At 35.1% G+C, this 20055-nt stretch overlaps 1 protein-coding gene across 1 annotated transcript; it reads right to left on the bottom strand.

Annotated features, from left to right (window-relative positions):
* Positions 1-1075: 1075 nt before the first annotated feature.
* LOC102806102 (uncharacterized) lies at positions 1076-19894 on the bottom strand. The gene is made up of 6 exons (XM_078011896.2): positions 19738-19894; positions 16943-17096; positions 11720-11888; positions 5150-9215; positions 3720-3809; positions 1076-2176 (listed from the first exon to the last, which is right to left on the bottom strand). Exons 1-6 carry the CDS (start codon positions 19883-19885, stop codon positions 1953-1955), a joined length of 4851 nt encoding a protein of 1616 aa, XP_077868022.2. The 5' UTR covers positions 19886-19894; the 3' UTR covers positions 1076-1952.
* Between the last annotated feature and the right edge of the window lie 161 nt (positions 19895-20055).

Genomic DNA, 20055 nt, shown 5'->3' with positions numbered 1-20055 from the left:
TTATATTACATATTCGTAGAAATATAATGTAAACACTTAATAATCATTATAATATATCGAGTGTTTAATTCATATATCATTATATAATCAATATGTCGACCAACAGTAAATTAACGTGATATTTGAATACTGTGTCACGTGGTAATGTACGTCAGTAACACAATACTAATAACACTATTGTGTACAACCATACATGCCACTAATTTGTACCTACATACGTCTATGCAGTATATTCATTGATGTTGGAATAATGACGATTATTAAGAAAAAAGGCATTGACTTCTTGTAATCCGATAACGAATCTAATACTTTGAGGGACACGTCTTTGAAAGATATGTTAAACTACTGTGGACGTGTATAGGTCCTGGACTTTGATATATGGATTATATATTGAATTGTTAAAATTGGATGTTTCAACAATAAAATGAATTTATTTCTGAATTTTAGCTACAAAATAATGTGTTTTAGTGTTTTAATTTATTCAAAACGTGCTGAGAATACATCATAGTTTCATACTGAATGGCATCTTCTCAGTTGACGAGAAATTATAAATATGCCTACTACGTATAAATAGCGATGTTTTACCAATCTTTCAATTCAATAGTCTTATGTCTGGTGTTTATAGTTGAAACGATAAACTTCTCAGATGTCAGACCTCAGTCGTTTAACAGAAATGCATTCCTAGTCAGAATGATGTTGTAATAATGTAAACACCCCAAACCCATAGAACAGACGAAGTCGTATTAATGTATTATGTTAATTGTGCGAAATATACCCTACGTAAACGTAACACCATACATTTACTGATGAGATGTCATTTGCTAACTGGAGAAACGTGTAACCTACACATCTCGGTCACTTGAAAGGTAATCTCTTAAGTTAAGTCGGCATAAGTTTTGCCCCGTAATTGAAAGGCAGGGGTCCCGTAATCTTGCGTTCACATGAGCAATTCTTACAAGCGATGTAAATATAACGGCCATTGCGTGTGAGTCGTACTTCTGTCTACTGTGTACATTGTATTTTAGTCGAGCAATAATGGGTCATGTAAAATGTCAGAATAATATGCATATAAACGTGTTGGAACATGGATTTTATTTATTTTGAAACAAAATTCGAGTAAACGTGGTACAATGTCAATTAACAACTTAATCTACCTTACAATTTTACACATATCGCGTTCCCATATAATAGTAGAGTAACGATATACATACACCTAGATTTGGTGAGAAAAGCACACAAACAAATAAATTAAAATCAGTACCATGGAGACTTATCCATGCACCAGATAATGTTAATGAAACAATAGGGAGAATAACAAAAATCGTATAACAAAAAAGTGATGTTCATTTGAAGAGTTTATAATGACTTGATATACTATAAACCACAATTAAATACAGTGTACAATATATTGTGTTGCTCGCACTCTACGAATATTAATTACAAGCTAAAATATTCATATCAATATTTAATGCAGCTTAAACTAATCTTAAACCCTACCTAGTGCTTTTTGAGCGATCGGAAGGCAACTTTGCAGGACTTTATATACACATGTCCTCAAGCCTATTATAAATTGTGCTTAAGAGACTGGGTTTGAAATCAGAGCTCACACAACGGGCGAAGTGATAGACACGCTTTCCATTAAGCTATCTGGAAGGAGTTGTTCGTCATTGGCTTTTGAGCTATATGACGTTTTGAGTAAAATTATGAATATTGATAAGCTGGTAATTAAACAGCTCATAAAGGTCATGCAAATAATAGTTAAGAATTCCAAACAACTTGCGTACATGTGTACTGAATTTTGTCAAAAACAAATGCATAATACACTTTTGATAAACTTTTAGGCTATACTGTATTATAAAATAAAATTCTTTTAGTCAAATAAAAACCCCATACTCCCCTGACTATAAAGTCCTCTATCAGAAAAGTCTTCTTAGAAGGGATTTATCTTCTAATCATTGAGTTTTTTGTTTTCTTCTATTGTTTTTTATGCAAGATAGCATGTTATATACACAATACTTTATACATCTCCATGATCTATCACAAAGAATTGGGTATTGCTTCCTAGCATCTTCACATTCGTGCGCTCTGGGAATTTTATCCGATAAGATATGAGTTTTGAAATATTTCTGTACAGCGGCCTTCTCCTTAGCACTCCAAGGTACCCGAACACCCAGTACTGAAACAAACCAGAAACGAGCATGCATATAAAATCCTGATTCATGAATTCAATGGTGAAAAATATACAAAACCAGGGGAAATACAAAACATACTGCAGAAATGACTCTAATTGTTATGGTCAGTGATATATTTAGGTGAGCTTTATATTAACGCATCACTGTGTGACGTCACTTTGGACAACATACAGTGTACAAGTAAATTTGATCATGGACTACCTGTGAACATGGGTTCATTCGCTTGAGAAATGCCAATGTATATTCTCGAGAGAGACGGAATTTCAAAAATAAAGTTCAGAATAAAATTGCATCTCAATCAATGTGTAAAAATGAGGTTGCATAATTGTGAAACTCTTCCCACAAATAGCAGAGTGTGGAATGTGCCACAAAAAGGAAGGCATGCATCAATTGACCAACGATGTAAATGCAACATATAGGGAAACATATTGTAAATCCTGTGTAGTCAAGCAAAAGCATGCAGCTCTGCTTGCATACTACAGGGTGGTGTGTCAGGTATTGCCAGGCTCCTTCGATCAATATTGATATCATGGGGAAAAAACAGCTTGAAAGCTTCATCTAGCATCGTGAGAGATCAATAAGCACTGAATTCATATCTCCATGTATTGTCACTAATTTCATGCTGAACGTGGCTCCAGTTATTGCCAGCAATTCAGCAGGTGGTGTTCTCCAAATATTGTAACAATTGTTTTTCACTGTTTGCTGGCAATGATAATAGCTCACGGCTTTCATTTTTTATCAATGGACATAAAACCAGAGTTTCAAAGATCCATATCAGCTTTAGCTTGCTTGGGGCAATACAAATAAAATTCAGTATACAAATAATCTTGAGCTTGTTTCAATAATATTACATTGGAGAAGGTACCATTCGGATAAAATTATTTATTGTCCTTTTTATGTACTGCGTTTGTCTTCAACATTTCCATTAAACGATTAAATCAAGCTATGTATTTTGTGTTCTAAATATATTGGGAATTAGCATAGACTGTATAGACTTGCACAATATTCATGAAACAAAATAAAACATGCAAGCTACACTGGTGGTCGACACTGATTCACAAGTTAAATCGAAATTCACACATCCACAGATAAACTATACAAGACCATCTAAATTGTGGATTTGTGCGACATTATGATCGTTCATTTGGTTTGTCCTGATCAAATTTTTGATAAAATGAAGTTTACAATAAATAACTATTGATGTACACTCTCAATCTTTTTCACGTTACAAATTTGCAATGAATCAATTATAAATATGTATTGCTATGCAACCTAATTCAGGCAGTTATTATGCGACTATTTCCTACTACAGTGATGCGACTTTGATGCAAAGTATATGAAATGCAAAGGCAACAACAATGCAAAAGGTATTTGGAAACAGAGGCCAAGAAGATTAACTTGCACTAGGAATTACATTTACCATTTTCGAGGACTATCTCTAGAACAGGTGCACGAACTAGAAATAGAAAGCATGGAGAGCCCCGCACTGGTCAAGATTTAGTGACATATAAAAAAAGCAATAAGTACCTTTCCGTTTTTTCTGATCTGTTGCTTTCTTTTTGGATAACTGCTTGCATGAATTTTGTTTCATTCGAATTTTATCTTGATCTTTCAAACCTACAATAAAGTCAACAAGTCATTGTAAACGACAAGATATTATGATCACCTTGAAACATAGCAGAACTATTACAAACTTTAGATATATAACAACCCGTGCATAGCACAGTCCCCATGGCCAACATTGCAGACATTTAATGCGTTTAAAATTTATATTACACATGTGCAATTTCTAAATAGTGCCAGCAGGATTGGACGACAAACTGACTGCATGTGCATATGTATGCCATGATACAAAGGTTAAAAGTGGTAGTCTGAAATATTATGTGCATTCTTCAAATACACAAGTTAGCAAATCTAAATGCAAAAAGCATGTTCAACCATCAAACGTCTCTAAAAATTTGCTCAATATATGTTCAAACAAGTAACCGTGGGACAAAAATGACAAAGACGGACATTTGAATATTTGATTCATTCCCAAAACATGCATAATATATTTACCAAATTTGAACAAAAAATTGACAATTGATGGACAGACAGTTACAAGTTAAAACAGTGACTAACAAATCTTAAACAAATTGGAATGGGAGTATCAGGGGGAAATTCTCTTCCTCGGGGTTCTCCACATTGTCAGGGGGGAAACTCGTCTCGTCTCTCTATCTCGTCCCCTTGAGGTACGGGATCGGGAAAGTCACTTTAACTTTACAGTCAAATAAGGCACACACAACGAAATACGTTTCAGCTCTCGTCTTAGTCGATCTTTTGGAGCACTCTATAAGACACAGCACCCTGGGGAAAAGTCCCCAAGACTCTCACAAGGCTGAACCAAGACTCGCCCAGGACTGGACTCTCGACTGCCCAGGACTGCACTCTCTCTCTACTGCGTCTATCGTGGAGTATTCGCCAAGACCAACTCAAACTCTCTTTATTCATTTTCAAAACTCTAACCAATTACAAAGCAGTAAAAAGACTCTGAGCCAAGTTCCGTCCAAAACTTCAAATAGACCTAAACGATGACAGACATAACACAGCAATTCAGCTAATAATCAGCTAATTAAGTCGGTCAACAGATACGCAAAAACAAATTCATGACAGGAGTGTCTAGGAAAAGAAAATCTATTTCAGTGTATTTTTAGATAAAAAAAGGGGGCCAGCAGTCAGCCATTCTTGATCGGATTACCAAATCAATGCACATGCATATGAAAAGAGTCGCATAGGCTACAAAGCTTCTGTTTTGGACTACATCTGAATGGGAACTGACACAATGGCCATCAGTTGGCCATCTTGAGTCAAATTTACGTTTTGGACTACGCCAAAAAAGTAATTAAAACAATTACTTAAAAAAAATAGTCTAGAATAGTTAAATATTAGCAAACAATACAAGCAGTAGATGTACTTACTGAGCTTAGAATCTGCTGCTGGTCGTAATGCATGCATGCTGTTTTTATGCAACCATTCCATATCACAGAGTTTCAGAAACTCATTGGCAGCTCTTTCATTTTCACTATTTCCACTCTTAATTGCATCAACCTCGCAAATGGTAGCACATTTCTTCAGACCATATCCTATTTTAACGACTATAGACTGTTTGGTACCCGGCTTGCTTGCATCATTGCCACTTATATCTTGTACAGCTGTTTGTATCATCTGGAATTTTGACGGATGGATGCATTCCCTTAAAGATATTGGGGCATTTACTATATTTCTAATGCTCAACAGAAGTCTTCCAAGGTACCTAAGTTTTTGTTTAACAAATAGGAGCCTTTCTGAGAGAGGATCAACTTTCTTGTATTCAAGTGTTCCATACTTTACTATTAAGTCATCATTTCTTAATGCAATGGTGACTTCATCCTGATTCATTGCAGCAAGTACTTGTTCCTTAAAGCTCTTACTTACATTTCCACTCTGAGGCAGTAGCATTGCACCTTTCGCTTGTATCCTACGGCCGTTTGTATTAGTTGTTTTACATTCTGATAGTTTAATAGGACATTCTTTGTAATGCTTCCAAAGATCTCCTTTAATGAAGTAGCCAAAACATGCTGGACAAGGAATGTATTTACTGGCTGCAACATGAAATTGTGGTCTCTTGCAAGGAATGAGATATCCACTTCCTTTCTCCAGCACTTCAACATTATGTATATGGTTTCCTTTGTTTGAGAGCTTTAGCCAAGACAATTTTCTTTTTTTGCTTCCTTTTGGAAAGCTTAAAGCAAAGTGTACTTCAGGCTCGTCACTGTGTTTTACTTCTAAATGTCTTGGTAGCTTTCCAGCTAGCTTCTGCTTACAATAGACACAGTATTGAGGTTTATCCCACACTCTTCTTGCACTGTCATTATTTGATGTTAAAACAACCACACCATTTTGAGTTGAAGATGATGACGACCCAGATTTTGACTTCAACTTCTTTGTTAGCACTTCTTTGTTAGCACTTGTGTCACATGTCTCCTGTTCCGCAAGTCGGACAGAACATTCTTTGTGATGCCTCCAAAGATTCTTTCTAATGAAGTAGCCAATACAAGCTGGACATGGAATGTATTCCCTGGCAGCAATACGAAATGGTGGTCTCTTGTAAGGAATGATGTATCCCCTTCCTTTCTCTAGCACTTCAACATTATGCAAATGGTTTCCTTTGTTTATCAGCTTTTGCCAACACAATTTCCTTTTTTTACTTCCTTTTGAAAGGCTCAAAGCACAACAGACTTCGGGTTCATCTCTGTGTTTTAGTGCCAAATGTCTCGATAACTTTCCAGCTAGCTTCCGCCTACAATAAGGACAGTAAAGAGGTTTATCCCACACTTTTTTAACATTGGTATTATTTGATGTAAGAACAACAACACCATTCGGAACTGAAGATGATTGTGACTTTAATTTCTTTGATTTTTTCTTAAAATGATGCATATCCGTGTGTGAAGCCTTCTTGAACAGGGAATCATGTGATTGTATTGCAGACACCACAACTTGTTGCATGTCTTCTGGGTTTTGATTCTGTGAATTCGGGAGGGTATCTTTGCTGCAAAAATGTGTTTGGATGTCTGGATCATCCGTTTTCTTTGGGAGACCACATACTTTTGTCTCTATACCATTTGTCTCATTTGACCAACTTAACCGTGACACGGCATTAACAACCTCAAAACTGCTGGGTATAAAATCAGGATCCTCCACGGAATCAACACAGTCACTGTCAACATCATAGCTTTCTCCATTATTACCAAAACTGTCAACTTGTTGATCTTTTCTTATTTGTAGTTGAGTTGGTGGATGCACACTCATAGCAGATTCTTTCAGAAGCATAGAAGTATGTGATTCATCCTTTAAATCAGATATCCAACTTTCTTGCTGGCAGCTGTTCAAACGATTATCAAGATGTGTAGAGGAGGTAGTATATGCAGATTGTTGCCTATCAGATTTGCTTGTTTCTTCAACTGTGTCATCAACAGAAACCCGGTCAACACAATCATTTGATAGCAATTCAGTCTTCTGAGTGGGTAATCCCTTTGACTCATCACGAACAGTTAACTGATCCACACCACTTACTGATTCGTTATTCACATCACAGTTCTGTGTTATAGGTTCAACTTTAATGTTACCTCTATATCTTGTTGGTTGCAATCCATTCTCATGAGAAATGGCTTCTTCAACTGTGTCTTTGACAGGTAGTTTGTCAGCACAATTTAATGATAAAGGTTCAGTCTTCAGTGTGACTGATTCCTCAGTTGCATCACAGACAGTCAACTGATCAACACCACTTTGTGACAAAAAGACATTCTCCCCAGATACTGATTCTGATTGGTCATTTTCTCCAGATACTAATTCTCCAGTCGTGCCAGAAACATACAGTATGTAGTCACTTCTTCTTGCAGGAAATACATTTTCAATAGATGATGAATCCACAGTGGCAGACAGCCGGTCACTAAATCTTTCTGCAAGTAATATGCTTTTCCCAGATGTAGATTGTTCCATAGTGTCACTAGTGGTACAATGATTATCACACGTACATCTCACCACATACATGAATTTATCCTTACTAAATGATGATTCTGTCTTTGTGTCACTGACAGAAAGGCGATCAATGCACTGACTTTGTGACAAACTGTGTTCAATATCTTGATGGCAGCAGTCCAAATTGTCATCAAAACATGCAAAAGATGAGGCTGCAGACTGGGGACCATATTCCGATTGATGTATACCAGTTTTGTAGGCATAGCTATCTCTTTGATGGCTAACTGTCATATTGACTGTACTTGGTGATAATGTCAACCGGCTGCCTAATACTGGTTGAACAAATTTACAATTCTGTGGTGTACATGTAGAATCAACTTTAATGTCACTTTGTGAAACACATCTCCATTTCTTTGGTAGAAGTCTTTTGTCATGAGAAATGTCCCCCTCAGCTGTGTCACTAACAGGCAGCTGGTCAGTACAATTCTTTGGCAGAAGAAATTCAGTATTCTGAGTGGCAGCTTCATCATCTGCATCACAGAAAGTCAACTGATCATTACACTCTCCTGGAAACTGGTCATTTTCCCCAGATACTGATTCAATGCCAGAGCCCTGTGTTATAGGTTCACTTTTAATGTCCTTTCGTGAAAATTTGACAATACTACATATTCGTGGCTGCAATCTATTTTCGCCAGAAATGGTTTCTTCAACTGTGTCATTTACAGGAAGCTGGTCATTACAATTCATTGACAACAATTCAGTCCTTTGAATAGTTGTTCCCTCAATCTCATCATTGACAGTCAACTGATCAACACCTCTTTGTAGGAACAAGACATTTCCCCTAGATACTGATTTTTCATTCACATCACAGTTTTGTGTTATAGGTTCAATTTTAATATTACTTTTGCAAACACTTTGACCTGTCTTAGGTTGCAAATAATTGTCATAAGATGTGTCTTCCTCAACAGTTTCTTTGGGTAGATTGTCAGCACAATTCTTTGGCAGAAGTTCCATCTTCCAAGTGGTTAATCCCTCAGTTGCATCACAGACATTCAAGTGATCAACACATCTTTCTGGAAATGAATCATTTTTTTCTTTCGATACTGATTCCTCAGTTGTGTCAGAAGCATACAGGAAGTCTGTATTTCTTAAAGTAAACGAGTATTTGGCAGCCAGCTTGTCATTAACTCTTGCAGTGACTAATATGTTTTCCCTTGATGTGGATTGTTCAGATGTATTACCTTCAGTAAACTTATCATCACATGTGTATCTCGCCATATAGTTATTCACACCAAGTGATAATTCTGTAGTCTTGTCACAGGCAGAATTCTGGTCACTGTAACTACTTTGTAACAAAATACTCTCACTAGATTCCTGACTCATGTTACTGGCTTGCAGCTGGTCAGCACGTCTGCTTGGATGCAAATCATTCTCCCCAGTCATTGATTGATCAGACACATTCAATGGATCTTCATGTATTCCTGTATGCAATTCAATTTTTCCGCAAGCAGATTTCTCTATTTGTTCCTGGAAAAAAGACATAAACGTGTTTGTCAGTCAATGTTAATTCTACAAAAAATAAGTTGAACTTATTGAAATCAGTGGCACTCATTTAAAAAAGTTTTTTATGAAAATAAAGCTGATACATGTAGCCAGCTTTGGAGTTACGCCCGGACTGTAGTGTACTGATAAAAACAAATAGCATGAACTTTTAAATTCCCTTAGTATGAGAAATAGTTTTTAAACTTTTTAACAGAAATTAAAAAGTATTTATCAGAATTTCCTAATAATTGTTCATAACTGCATAATATTATGATTCTACTTTGGAAACCAATGTTAAGAAAGCTCAAAACTCACCATTCTAATTGATAGGATATATGACACACATTTTGTGTGCGATAAGTAGTCAGGTGACCATGTATTTTCATCAGGATATTGTGCAAAGTATAAAATCAAATTCAATAAAAGAAGAAGTCCCTGGGAACTTATGGGATAGTGAGGTTAGTGAGAAGGGTTATATCTTGATTAATTCAATATTACACCAAATTTCCACAATTTAGACCAGATTTAAACAGGTAATTGTATTACATAGTTCCAATGAGTTACCAAGTCCAAGAAATATACAAGTCATTGCCAATGGCATACATTGTTTTGTAGTACCTGTTTGTTTCATAGGAGCGACATATCACATGACTTCGGATTTGACATTCATAATGTCGACCAGCATGCTTTCGTTGGATTGGATGGTGACAAAAATGCTTGTTTGTTTGATATGATGTCTAATATGTATGTGTAAACTTTAAATTTTAAATTTGATTGGTCCAGGCATGTCTGAAAAATAAAGGTACTATTGTGTAATGTATGTACCAAGTTTAAATCAAATCCTACCACACATAACTGAGATTCAGTTCCAATATAGAGAAAGTGAAATAATTCTTCAACATGAATTCTGATAGTTGCATGTTTTCAGACCCAAAGACTGTGTAAATTACCATAAAAATCATAATTGAGGCCGCAGTTTTAATTAAAATTCAATTTTTTTAATGGCTGAATTCAGATGCATGAAGTCTGGGCTGCTTTAATTGGGGCATTCACTTCACTTGAGTAACAGTGGGACAATTTTTCAGAAAACAAAGGCCTGAAAGGATAATGATATGCTAATGATATGCACAACATTCAGTTGCAACTTAAAAGAAACTTTGTTGCAATTCTAAATGCTTTTATGGATTTTCACACACAAACTTGTACACAGAGTAAATTCACACTGTATAACATACAGCACAATGAACAAAAAATAATATAATATTTTTGCAGGTTATGGTAACGTATATCATCAGTGTAATGTAGACGTCAAGAATGAAAGGCTTTAATTTGCTTCTAAAATAGGCATCACGAAATGTTGAAAAATTACAGTCAATCAAAAATCTGTTCATATGAACATTAAAAAGCATTTTTAATGTAATATACATTTATTTTTTTAATTTTGTGGTAATGAAAAATATATTTTAAAAGAAGTTTCAAATAAAAATAAACATGAATGCATTGCTTAGTAGCAAATGATCACTGTATTGTAGCGCAATCCGGTCATGCTGTGTTTCACAAGTGACTAACTTCCTTGTGTTGCAACTGTTGAGAAGTACTCAGTCAGTAGTGATTATAATAACGTACAAAAGTAAACTCGTTGAATTGTTATGAAATGCAAGTAAAATTCAACTTAGTTTCATAGTAAGTGAATGATTTCTGTCACATGTAAATGTTCGATGAGATATGATATTCACCAGGTTTTTTCATAAAATAGTTGACCTGAAACTTTCTTTGACCTAATTGATCAAGTCGCCGATTAACAAATCAAAATGCAGGATGGTGCCAACATGTTCAAATTACCATAGCTCATTTAAATATGTTAATGACAGTGACTTCAGGGTCAACGCAACACGAAAGAGATTCTCCGATGTTGTTGTGCGATCGTTTGGCTTTGATTTTGATGGGAAAACGTCATGTTTTTTTTTAATCAAGAAATTAATTGTTTTTGAAACATAAACTGAGCATCGAAGAAGAATTTAACACTTTTTTTGGTGTTGACAGCTCATTGCCGAAACAAAGTTTACCCATTCACACTTAGCCACAATAAACATCATACTCTTGAATAGGTGTCAATGACTACAGAAAACCTGAATTAGACTCTAATCTAGATGTCAAGAAAGATTGAAATGTTTCAAAATGATGCCTAAATTAGAGATTATACAGGGTATATCTTTTTCTGAAATATTTGGTCCCCATTTGGTTTGTGTGGCACACAGGTTTGTGAAAGTTTAGAGTGCGGCTTACATTGCAGGGTTTCTCTGTGATCAAAACTTCAACAATTAAGAAACATTGTCTCAAGTTAGGGGTGTGGCTTCTATTAAAGCTGCGGCCTCAATTATGATTTTTACGATACGTTACAATTTTAAAACACACCAAAACAAAATATAAATTTGTTGGTTTTATTCAATAGGTTGAATGGTTGCAAGTGACCTTAATAATTTGCCTACCTTTCTGTATACTATTTCCTCACCACAAGAAATATTCCTCAAGGCAAACAGAACGAGATAAGGACGTCCCTTTAGTTCCAAAACCTTCATTTTAGAATTGGGTTTTTGACTGTGGTTGATGAGCCTCCCATACTTTGGGCCATCCATGGGTTCTGAAGTAGCATCAATGCTGCAAGATAAGACAAACACAATTATTGGACTTTATTACCCCTCAAGTATGACACAGACAATGTAATTGGTCAAAAGCAGTCACATGATAAATAGTGATATTGGCCTATCCCAGACTATGGTGTGTGTTCCTGGCCTCTTATGTCATAACGTCTATCTATGACAATTGTTGCTGATGATACAAAGTATACGGCAACATATTGGTTTTAACTAATCTTTAAAAGTTGTCTTCTTGTTCTATTTTAGTATATTAATGAATTAAACAAGCAGCCTGTCGGCTGAGATAGCTCCGCTGTTAGCAATGCACATGGCAATTAAAGAACAGAAGATATCATTAGAAAATGAACAAATCTGAGAGAGGTCCACATGTACCGGATTCGGCCGATACCCCGCCCTGGGCGATCTTATGGAGGATTCGATTTTTTTTTAGAAAAATGTGGACCAAAAGGCGATCTTTTGGCAGATATTACGAGGCCCATCTTGTCTAAAAAAAATAACCCTGCGTTGATAGAAATGGTCTAGAAAAAATAATGTTTCGCGTTGACCAAATATAATCATGCAAAGTATAAATTCAAAGTGTTTTAATACATTGGTGAGAGGTCGAATTTTACGTGAACAAGAACATGCACTAAGAAGGAAAAGCAATTCAAAGTCGAAACGGGGTGCATCATGGACATGACACAACACACGATGCGACAACCGAGTGATTAGCGACATAATTTTGAAGTACTTCTTTGCGAAACTTGCTGCGCGGCGATGCTGGCATCAAGTGCGCGTTATCTTAGCAACCTTTTTCTTTTGCGGTCCGCGCGTCGATCTAGTAAAATTTTTATTATATCCGACGGTACTGTAATTACGCAACTTGTATGCAACTCTGTACTGGCTTTGAATATATCAACGTCGTTTACTTAGTGCACTGCTTTTCTAATTACGCAAATTTGTTTACAATATTGTACCAGCTCTGAATATTTCAACTTTGTATTAAATGTATTGCTTTCATGATAATTACGCAAACTCAAGTTAATTTTTACTATTGTTAGGGCACTGACCCGGGGTATTGCGTCTGTGAATATTTCAATATTACCGACTTGATAATGCGTTGCATTCGTAATAATTACGCAAACATAAACATTGGCGCATTTAAATCATTAAAAATAGTCGGGTATCTACGGAAAGTCGAGAACATATTTTAAATACTTGTGATTCACCAATGTTCCAATGGTGATTTTTTTTATTCGAAATGAAGTGAATATAAACCATACCATGCGTCAAGTTAAATTTTACTATAATATAATAAACTCTGGACAGCGCACTTCGATCGAAATATTCACGTACATTTCGACTGAACTCTAATAACCACGCGTTTGAGTTCACGCACTGATATTTAAATTCGAGCCACCCAGCTTGACGCAAATCAATATAGTTACTTGTCATGTGTTCAAAAAATATTTCAACTCTCACAAATACCATGAACGCAAAGAGCTAACTGGGGGTTAACTGAAAGAGAACGTCTGTTTTGGAGAAAAAACACGTCAGTACAAGATTATGTGTACAAGGTTAGCTTTATAGAACGTACATGACGTAACGTACGTAAATCAATATAGTTACTTGTCATGTGTTCAAAAAATCCTTCAACTTTCACTAATATCATGAACGCGAAGAGCTAACTGGGGGTTAACTGAAAGAGAACGTCTTTTTTGGAGAAAGAACACGTCAGTACAAGATTATGTGTACAAGGTTAGCTTTATAGAACGTACATGACGTAACATGCGTAAATCAATATAGTTACTTGTCATGTGTTCAAAAAATCTTTCAACTCTCACAAATACCATGAACAGGAAGAGCTATTAACTGGGGGTTAACTGAAAGAGAACGTCTTTTTTGGAGAAAAAACACGTCAGTACAAGATTATGTGTACAAGGTTAGCTTTATAGAACGTACATGATCGCTTAACTCTGTGTTTTTTAATAATCATGTCGCATGTGAAACGCAGGAGACATTTTAGTTCGCCCATTTCTTGTTTACCGACATTTTGTCTGGAATGCGATACAGACAAAGATTAAACATTACTGATAACAACCAAGAGGCTCGAACCAGGAAGGCTTGAGTATTTTAAACTTCGTAAATAACATTCTTTTCAAGCGTAGACTTTGTTCGAGTGTAATAATACGCAACAACAATTCGTTGACAGCTTTGGTTTTATTGAAGTTTTTAATGCTTTTCGGCTTCACAGTGAATTATTTTAGCGTCATATTTGAAATAGCGCGCTCGATACAAGATGTCGGACGGGAAAATTGGGGTCTGTAAAAATGTTTGTTGGTTCAGTCAGGCAATGTGTGGACCAAAACATCGCCCACTATTTGAAACATCGCCCATGGGCGGAGTTTAGAATGGGCGGGGTATCAGCCGAATCCGGTAGTACCTATATGTATAATATATCAAAGCAATTAGACTTGCGGTTTTCAACAAGAAGTCGAAAATATCACCTTTTACCAAAAATTACAAAAATATTCATCAAAATTAGAGAATTAAAGATATCATCATGAAATGAACAAATCTGAGAGAGGTCTACATGTAGTACCTATATATGTAATATTAAAGCAATTGGACTTGAGGTTTTTAACAAGAAGTCGAAAAAATCACTTTTTACCAAAAATATTCACCAAAATTAGAAAATTGAAGCTATCATTACAAAATGAACAAATCTGAGAGAGGTCCACATGTAGTACCTATATATGGAATATCAAAGCAATTGGACTTGCGGTTTTCAACAAGAAGTCGAAAATATCACTTTTTACCAAAAATGACAAAAATATTCACCAAAATTAGAAAATTAAAAATATCATTACAAAATGAACAAATCTGAGAGAGCTCCACATTTAGTACCTATATATGTAATATTAAAGCAATTGGACTTGAGGTTTTTAACAAGAAGTCAAAAAAATCACTTTTTACCAAAAATATTCACCAAAATTAGAAAATTGAAGCTATCATTACAAAATGAACAAATCTGAGAGTGGTCCACATGTAGTACCTATATATGGAATATCAAAGCAATTGGACTTGCGTTTTTTAACAAGAAGTTGAAAATATCACTTTTTACCAAAAATGAGAAAAATATTCACCAAAATTAGAGAATTGAAGATATCAAATCTGAGAGAGGTCTACCCAAGGTACATATACACCAAGTATCAAAGCATTCAGGCTTGTTGTTTTCAAGAAGAAGTCGAAAAAGTAAAACATTGACACGGACGACAACGGACAATCACTCTTATGATAAGCTCCGCTCGACAAAGTCGACAGCGGAGCTAAAAAGATATTGGCTTTCACTTCAGCCGATCAGTTATTGTCCACCAAGGGTCTTATTAGCCTCATAGTTTCTTATGTCAGCCTCAGTCTAGGCCAATAACTGTGATAATGATGCTATAAAAAAAGTTGTATCTTTGGTTTGAAGCAATAGCTGTTCAATAGGGCTCAAAATTGACATCAGATCATTGACATTGATTTCATTGCAGGGTTTACACGGCTGATACTTGACATAAAAAAAAAAGTTTTAAATATAGCTGTTCATGAAAATTATTGTTAGCATTTTTTTTTTCTACTTTTGAAAATCAATACATTTGTCGGCCGGAAAAGCAGATTGAAGGATTACACAATAACAATTGCTTAGAACAATGCTGCTTATCGCTGGTTTTTGGATAAAGAAAATGAAACAGAAAACACAGTTTTCTTATTTATTTCTTGTTTTTTGTTAACAAATGTTAATTGTTTTGTGGGCATAGTTCATTGGCATTCCTAAATGATGAAAGCAATGCAAAAGTATTATAGCAATGTTCAAAGTACAATCAGGACAAAAACAATATATTTAATAGACCATTTTTCGTACACTGCGAGAATCACGCGTTACGCGTGAAATCGAACGTAAAAGCAGGACAAACAAAGGTCATAGCGTCGTAGTCGCGTCAAACATCGCGTGGGATTCGACAAATGCGAAAGTATTTCGGGGACATTTCTATGCTTAATAATGTGCTGTTCACATTTGATGATAGGCAATTTCGATTAAGTGAGGGTATTCGGAAGCAATATTCCTCTGTTGAAGATCGGCCGGTCAATGTAAGCTGCGAAATAAAGAAATTCTAGTTCAAAATCAAATCGTTCGATTTTTGCGGCAGACGTTCGACGCGCGTCTTTCATGCATCTCGCAAGATCTCGCAATTGTTCGGAAAATCACCTATTTATTTAACTGTCGAGAGTGGAAGAATCTTTTTATACACCACATTACCATAACACGGCTTATTGTTGAAATGTGGTCACAATAGTGGTCTTGCATGATGCTGTCAATATACCGGTAGTACATCTGTCATCATATTTATATAAATTACAGCATTCCATTATTTTATGACCAGTATCACATGCCATATTTGATCCTACCTTATTAGGGAATGCCAATTCTAAATAAGGAATGATTTCTGATACATGACGGACACATAACAAAACAATTATTAATAATATACACTGTACCTCCTTAATATGAACACTTTTATAATGAATGAATGTCTCCCAATCAAAACAAATCCTGTGTATTATGTGCTTCATTATTATAATAGTAAACATATCAACAAGGTCACAGTGCACAAGGATACCGCAAACTATGCTCTCAAGACATTATGCAGTCACAATGCCCTTTGTAACTCATTGGTCACAGCTTCACCTTCGTTATGAATACTTGTAATAACCTCATAAATATACTTGTAATAATATCATATTATCAAAGATTTATAAAATATGGGATATGCAACTTTGAGATGAGTTGCATGTCGGGTCAATCAAATGCATTTTTCAACCAATGGCATTCCAGGACGTGGCAAACAAAAAACAAAAATAACACATGCTATTGTAGGTGTAATCAATTTAATCAACAGAGGGTGCTGTCCAGTGGTGAAATAAGGGAGAAATAAAATAACGTGTATTTTTTTGGGTAGTTCACAATCTGACCAGATATATAGTTTTTTAAGGCCTAATATTATCAAATTTATTAAATGTTACAGCACTTACCAATATTCCTTCTTCTTGTAGTGAAAGAAATATCTAAATACACTTGGCATTGTATATTCACGTATATAACCCTCTCTGGCATCACAGAGTTCCCCATCATACTGTACAAGAAAGTCTCCCTTGAAAAAATTCTTTCCAGCAAATACACCTTTTCCTGCAAAGAATAAAACAAACATGTGGACATGTGTCACTATTTCGTTAATGCTATAATAAAACAAGTCTTGTAACAAGGACAGTTTAGTTCCAGTTCACATCCATTTTGTCATGTGCCTTGATGTTGTTTTATGGACAATTCTCATGTGTGTACGGGGCTTTTATCAATTTATCAATCAATAACCCACCCCCACCCCCCTTTCACAGGACCACTCGGTGAGTCACAACCCTCGATAAGTCATGACCCTTAATAAGTCGCAATTTTTGCTTTGATCTCAACACCCGCGATTAACCATTTGCCATTTACATGTACAAGTAGAAAACAAGAAAGTAGTCTGTGTTCATCGTTCGAATCGCACGACCTGTGTCTTTGACCAATAGGCCTCTACACGATACTGTGCGAGATCGCATAGGTAATTGCATATCTTAAGCAGTAAGAACCAATTGGCTAGCGAAGATGTCTGTGTTGGACTGTTCTGAATGGGGAAAGAACGAATTACATGCTTATTATATAGTTTTTTGTTTATAACACAGTTTTGCAAACGGAAGAATGGTTTTCAACATTACACTAATCATGTATGTACCAAGTTTCATTGAAATGTGAAGAATATGCATATTATGCAAATTAGGTAAATGGTAATGTATGCTTAAATTTAAAACTAAATCTAAAACTAATAAGGTCTTTAGCAATGTAAGGCACTTATGTACCAAGTTTTATGATATTGATGGTGATTGGTTAATGGAAATTGATTTCACAGTAGTTTCGGATCACAGTAACGAGAGCCAGACACAACAAGAAGTCATTTGCAGACTGCAAGATGACATACCGGTACTGTAAAACACATTGAAATAGCTACATGCCATTTTAGCTAATCTGACACAATACATGAATTAACAAAATGTTATTTTAGCTAAAATGCCAATAATCTCATTGCGAAAATATAAATTAGCGACATCTTGAATTAGCAAAATTACAGGTTAGCTAAATTAGCTAAAATGACATGCTAGCTAAAAAGAAGTGTTTTACAGTATTTATTGGTAGTTATAACTATACTCTGGTTTTTATATTTAGCATGATATTTTGTCTAGAGCGCTTTCTATCAATATTCGAAACTTGTCAGGGAGAAACTGTGTTTTTCAAGCTGAGTTGCTCAATGGAGACGTTCAATTTTCTATCACAAAAACTTCACATAATTGGATAAATAAGAGTCTAACAATTAAATGGGTTGCTATTTTAAGTGAGTGTATTGTGTGATTTTATTAAAAAAAACAGCCTTATTTGTTAGGTGTAAAGCGATCCACCATATGGAAGTTGCATACCTATTGATATTTTCCATGGCTTATACTGTGTAACACAACCCTAGAGGCCTTTTGCAAGTGTCTGTGGCGCATGAACAGCACAATGTTGAAAACCATTTCATTGAATAACTATAACTACGTACATGTCTTCAGCACAAAATTCTGTGTCATCACTAATTGGTAGCCATGGTTTTGCAGCACCAGAGTCACATTTTGACAATCGGTAAATGCGATATGCGAAATCCACTATGGTGCGGAAGGTGTTTAATTCAATAAATCATTAAAATTTATTTATATTCCATTCCAGATTTAAATCATCAATATTGATGATTGAAATTCAAGTAGATTTTAATCAGATATATCCATGATTTTTAGAAATTTACACTGATATTTTGACAGTGATTAAAATCATCACTAGTGACAATTTCAACATCAAGGTAACCATGATTTTTTTTTCTTTAAAATACATGGATGTATTAAATTTTAACTAAATTTAGATTGTCGTTATTGATGATTTAAATCGAAAATGAATTTAGGAAGATTTTCTATTATTTCATGGTAAACTAGTATTTTGACACAAGCAGTATAAGAGTCAAAATTAATATTAATTTTTGGGTAATGTGTCATATTCATTAGAAAAGATGAATTTAAAGATTGGCAATTTAAATCAATGTTGATCTGTCCATGAACATTTTAAAGAAATTCATGTATGTAGAAAATATATGTCTCATATATGTGATTTAGAATTTAACTAGTCAATATTAATGATTTAAATCAAATATATAAAAAAAAATGAAAATATTCGTGGTCAGCCTAATGTGAATTTAAATCACCAATATGGACATTTGAAATCTAAAGGGATATATCCATATATGTTTTAAAATGTTCACAAACATTCTGACATCCATTTAAATCATCTATATTGATATAAATCAAATTGTAACAGTCTTTCATTTTGGGTAAAATGAGAATATATGCAACAAATCCTATGTATTTCTCTATAATAGTCTCACGATTATAAATGACAATCATCATGTTGTTGTTGTGTTGTATTTTTGACACACACATGTATACAGGTTATACAGCAATTACCATGTATATTATATATTTGTCTGCTAGATACTCGAGCCCCACGCGAAATCATCTGCGGAAATATGTATTTAAATCACTTGAGACAAGACAAATTTGAACTCCACGACTGTAGCCAGTTTAATCGAGCCCATATGTATCAGACACACAGAGGACACAGCGCCATAAACAGTGATATCATGTTGCCAATAATATATTGAATAATCAAAACTGAAACATAGAGAATGCGCGACGATTGAAAAAATGTACGTTACCTTTCCGAAAAATGATGTGCACATAAAACCCTTCTTGGTCAGACTGTGTTTGTATGTAATGCTGTGCAATCCGATGTTGGCTCACACAGACACGTTTATCACACAGCCGCTCAGACGAACGCAAGCTCAAATGTTTGCCATCCGCCATTTTGTCCGGGGGTGCCACAGGTTTATTTGACGCTATGTTCAGCTGACGCCAGGTTCGTTGAAAGGAATGGCGCGGTTACGGACAGAGTTGTAAACGAACACAAATTCATTTGCCACAAAGATTTAAACCGTTTAAACCGATCCCAGGGAGTAGAACAAGTTTGAAAAGTA

Source organism: Saccoglossus kowalevskii, chromosome 4, assembly GCF_978046115.1.
Source record: "Saccoglossus kowalevskii chromosome 4, keSacKowa6.1, whole genome shotgun sequence".
Lineage (NCBI taxonomy): Eukaryota > Metazoa > Hemichordata > Enteropneusta > Harrimaniidae > Saccoglossus > Saccoglossus kowalevskii.
Note: the sequence above shows the minus strand (reverse complement) of the source record. Positions and strands in the feature narration are given on the sequence as shown.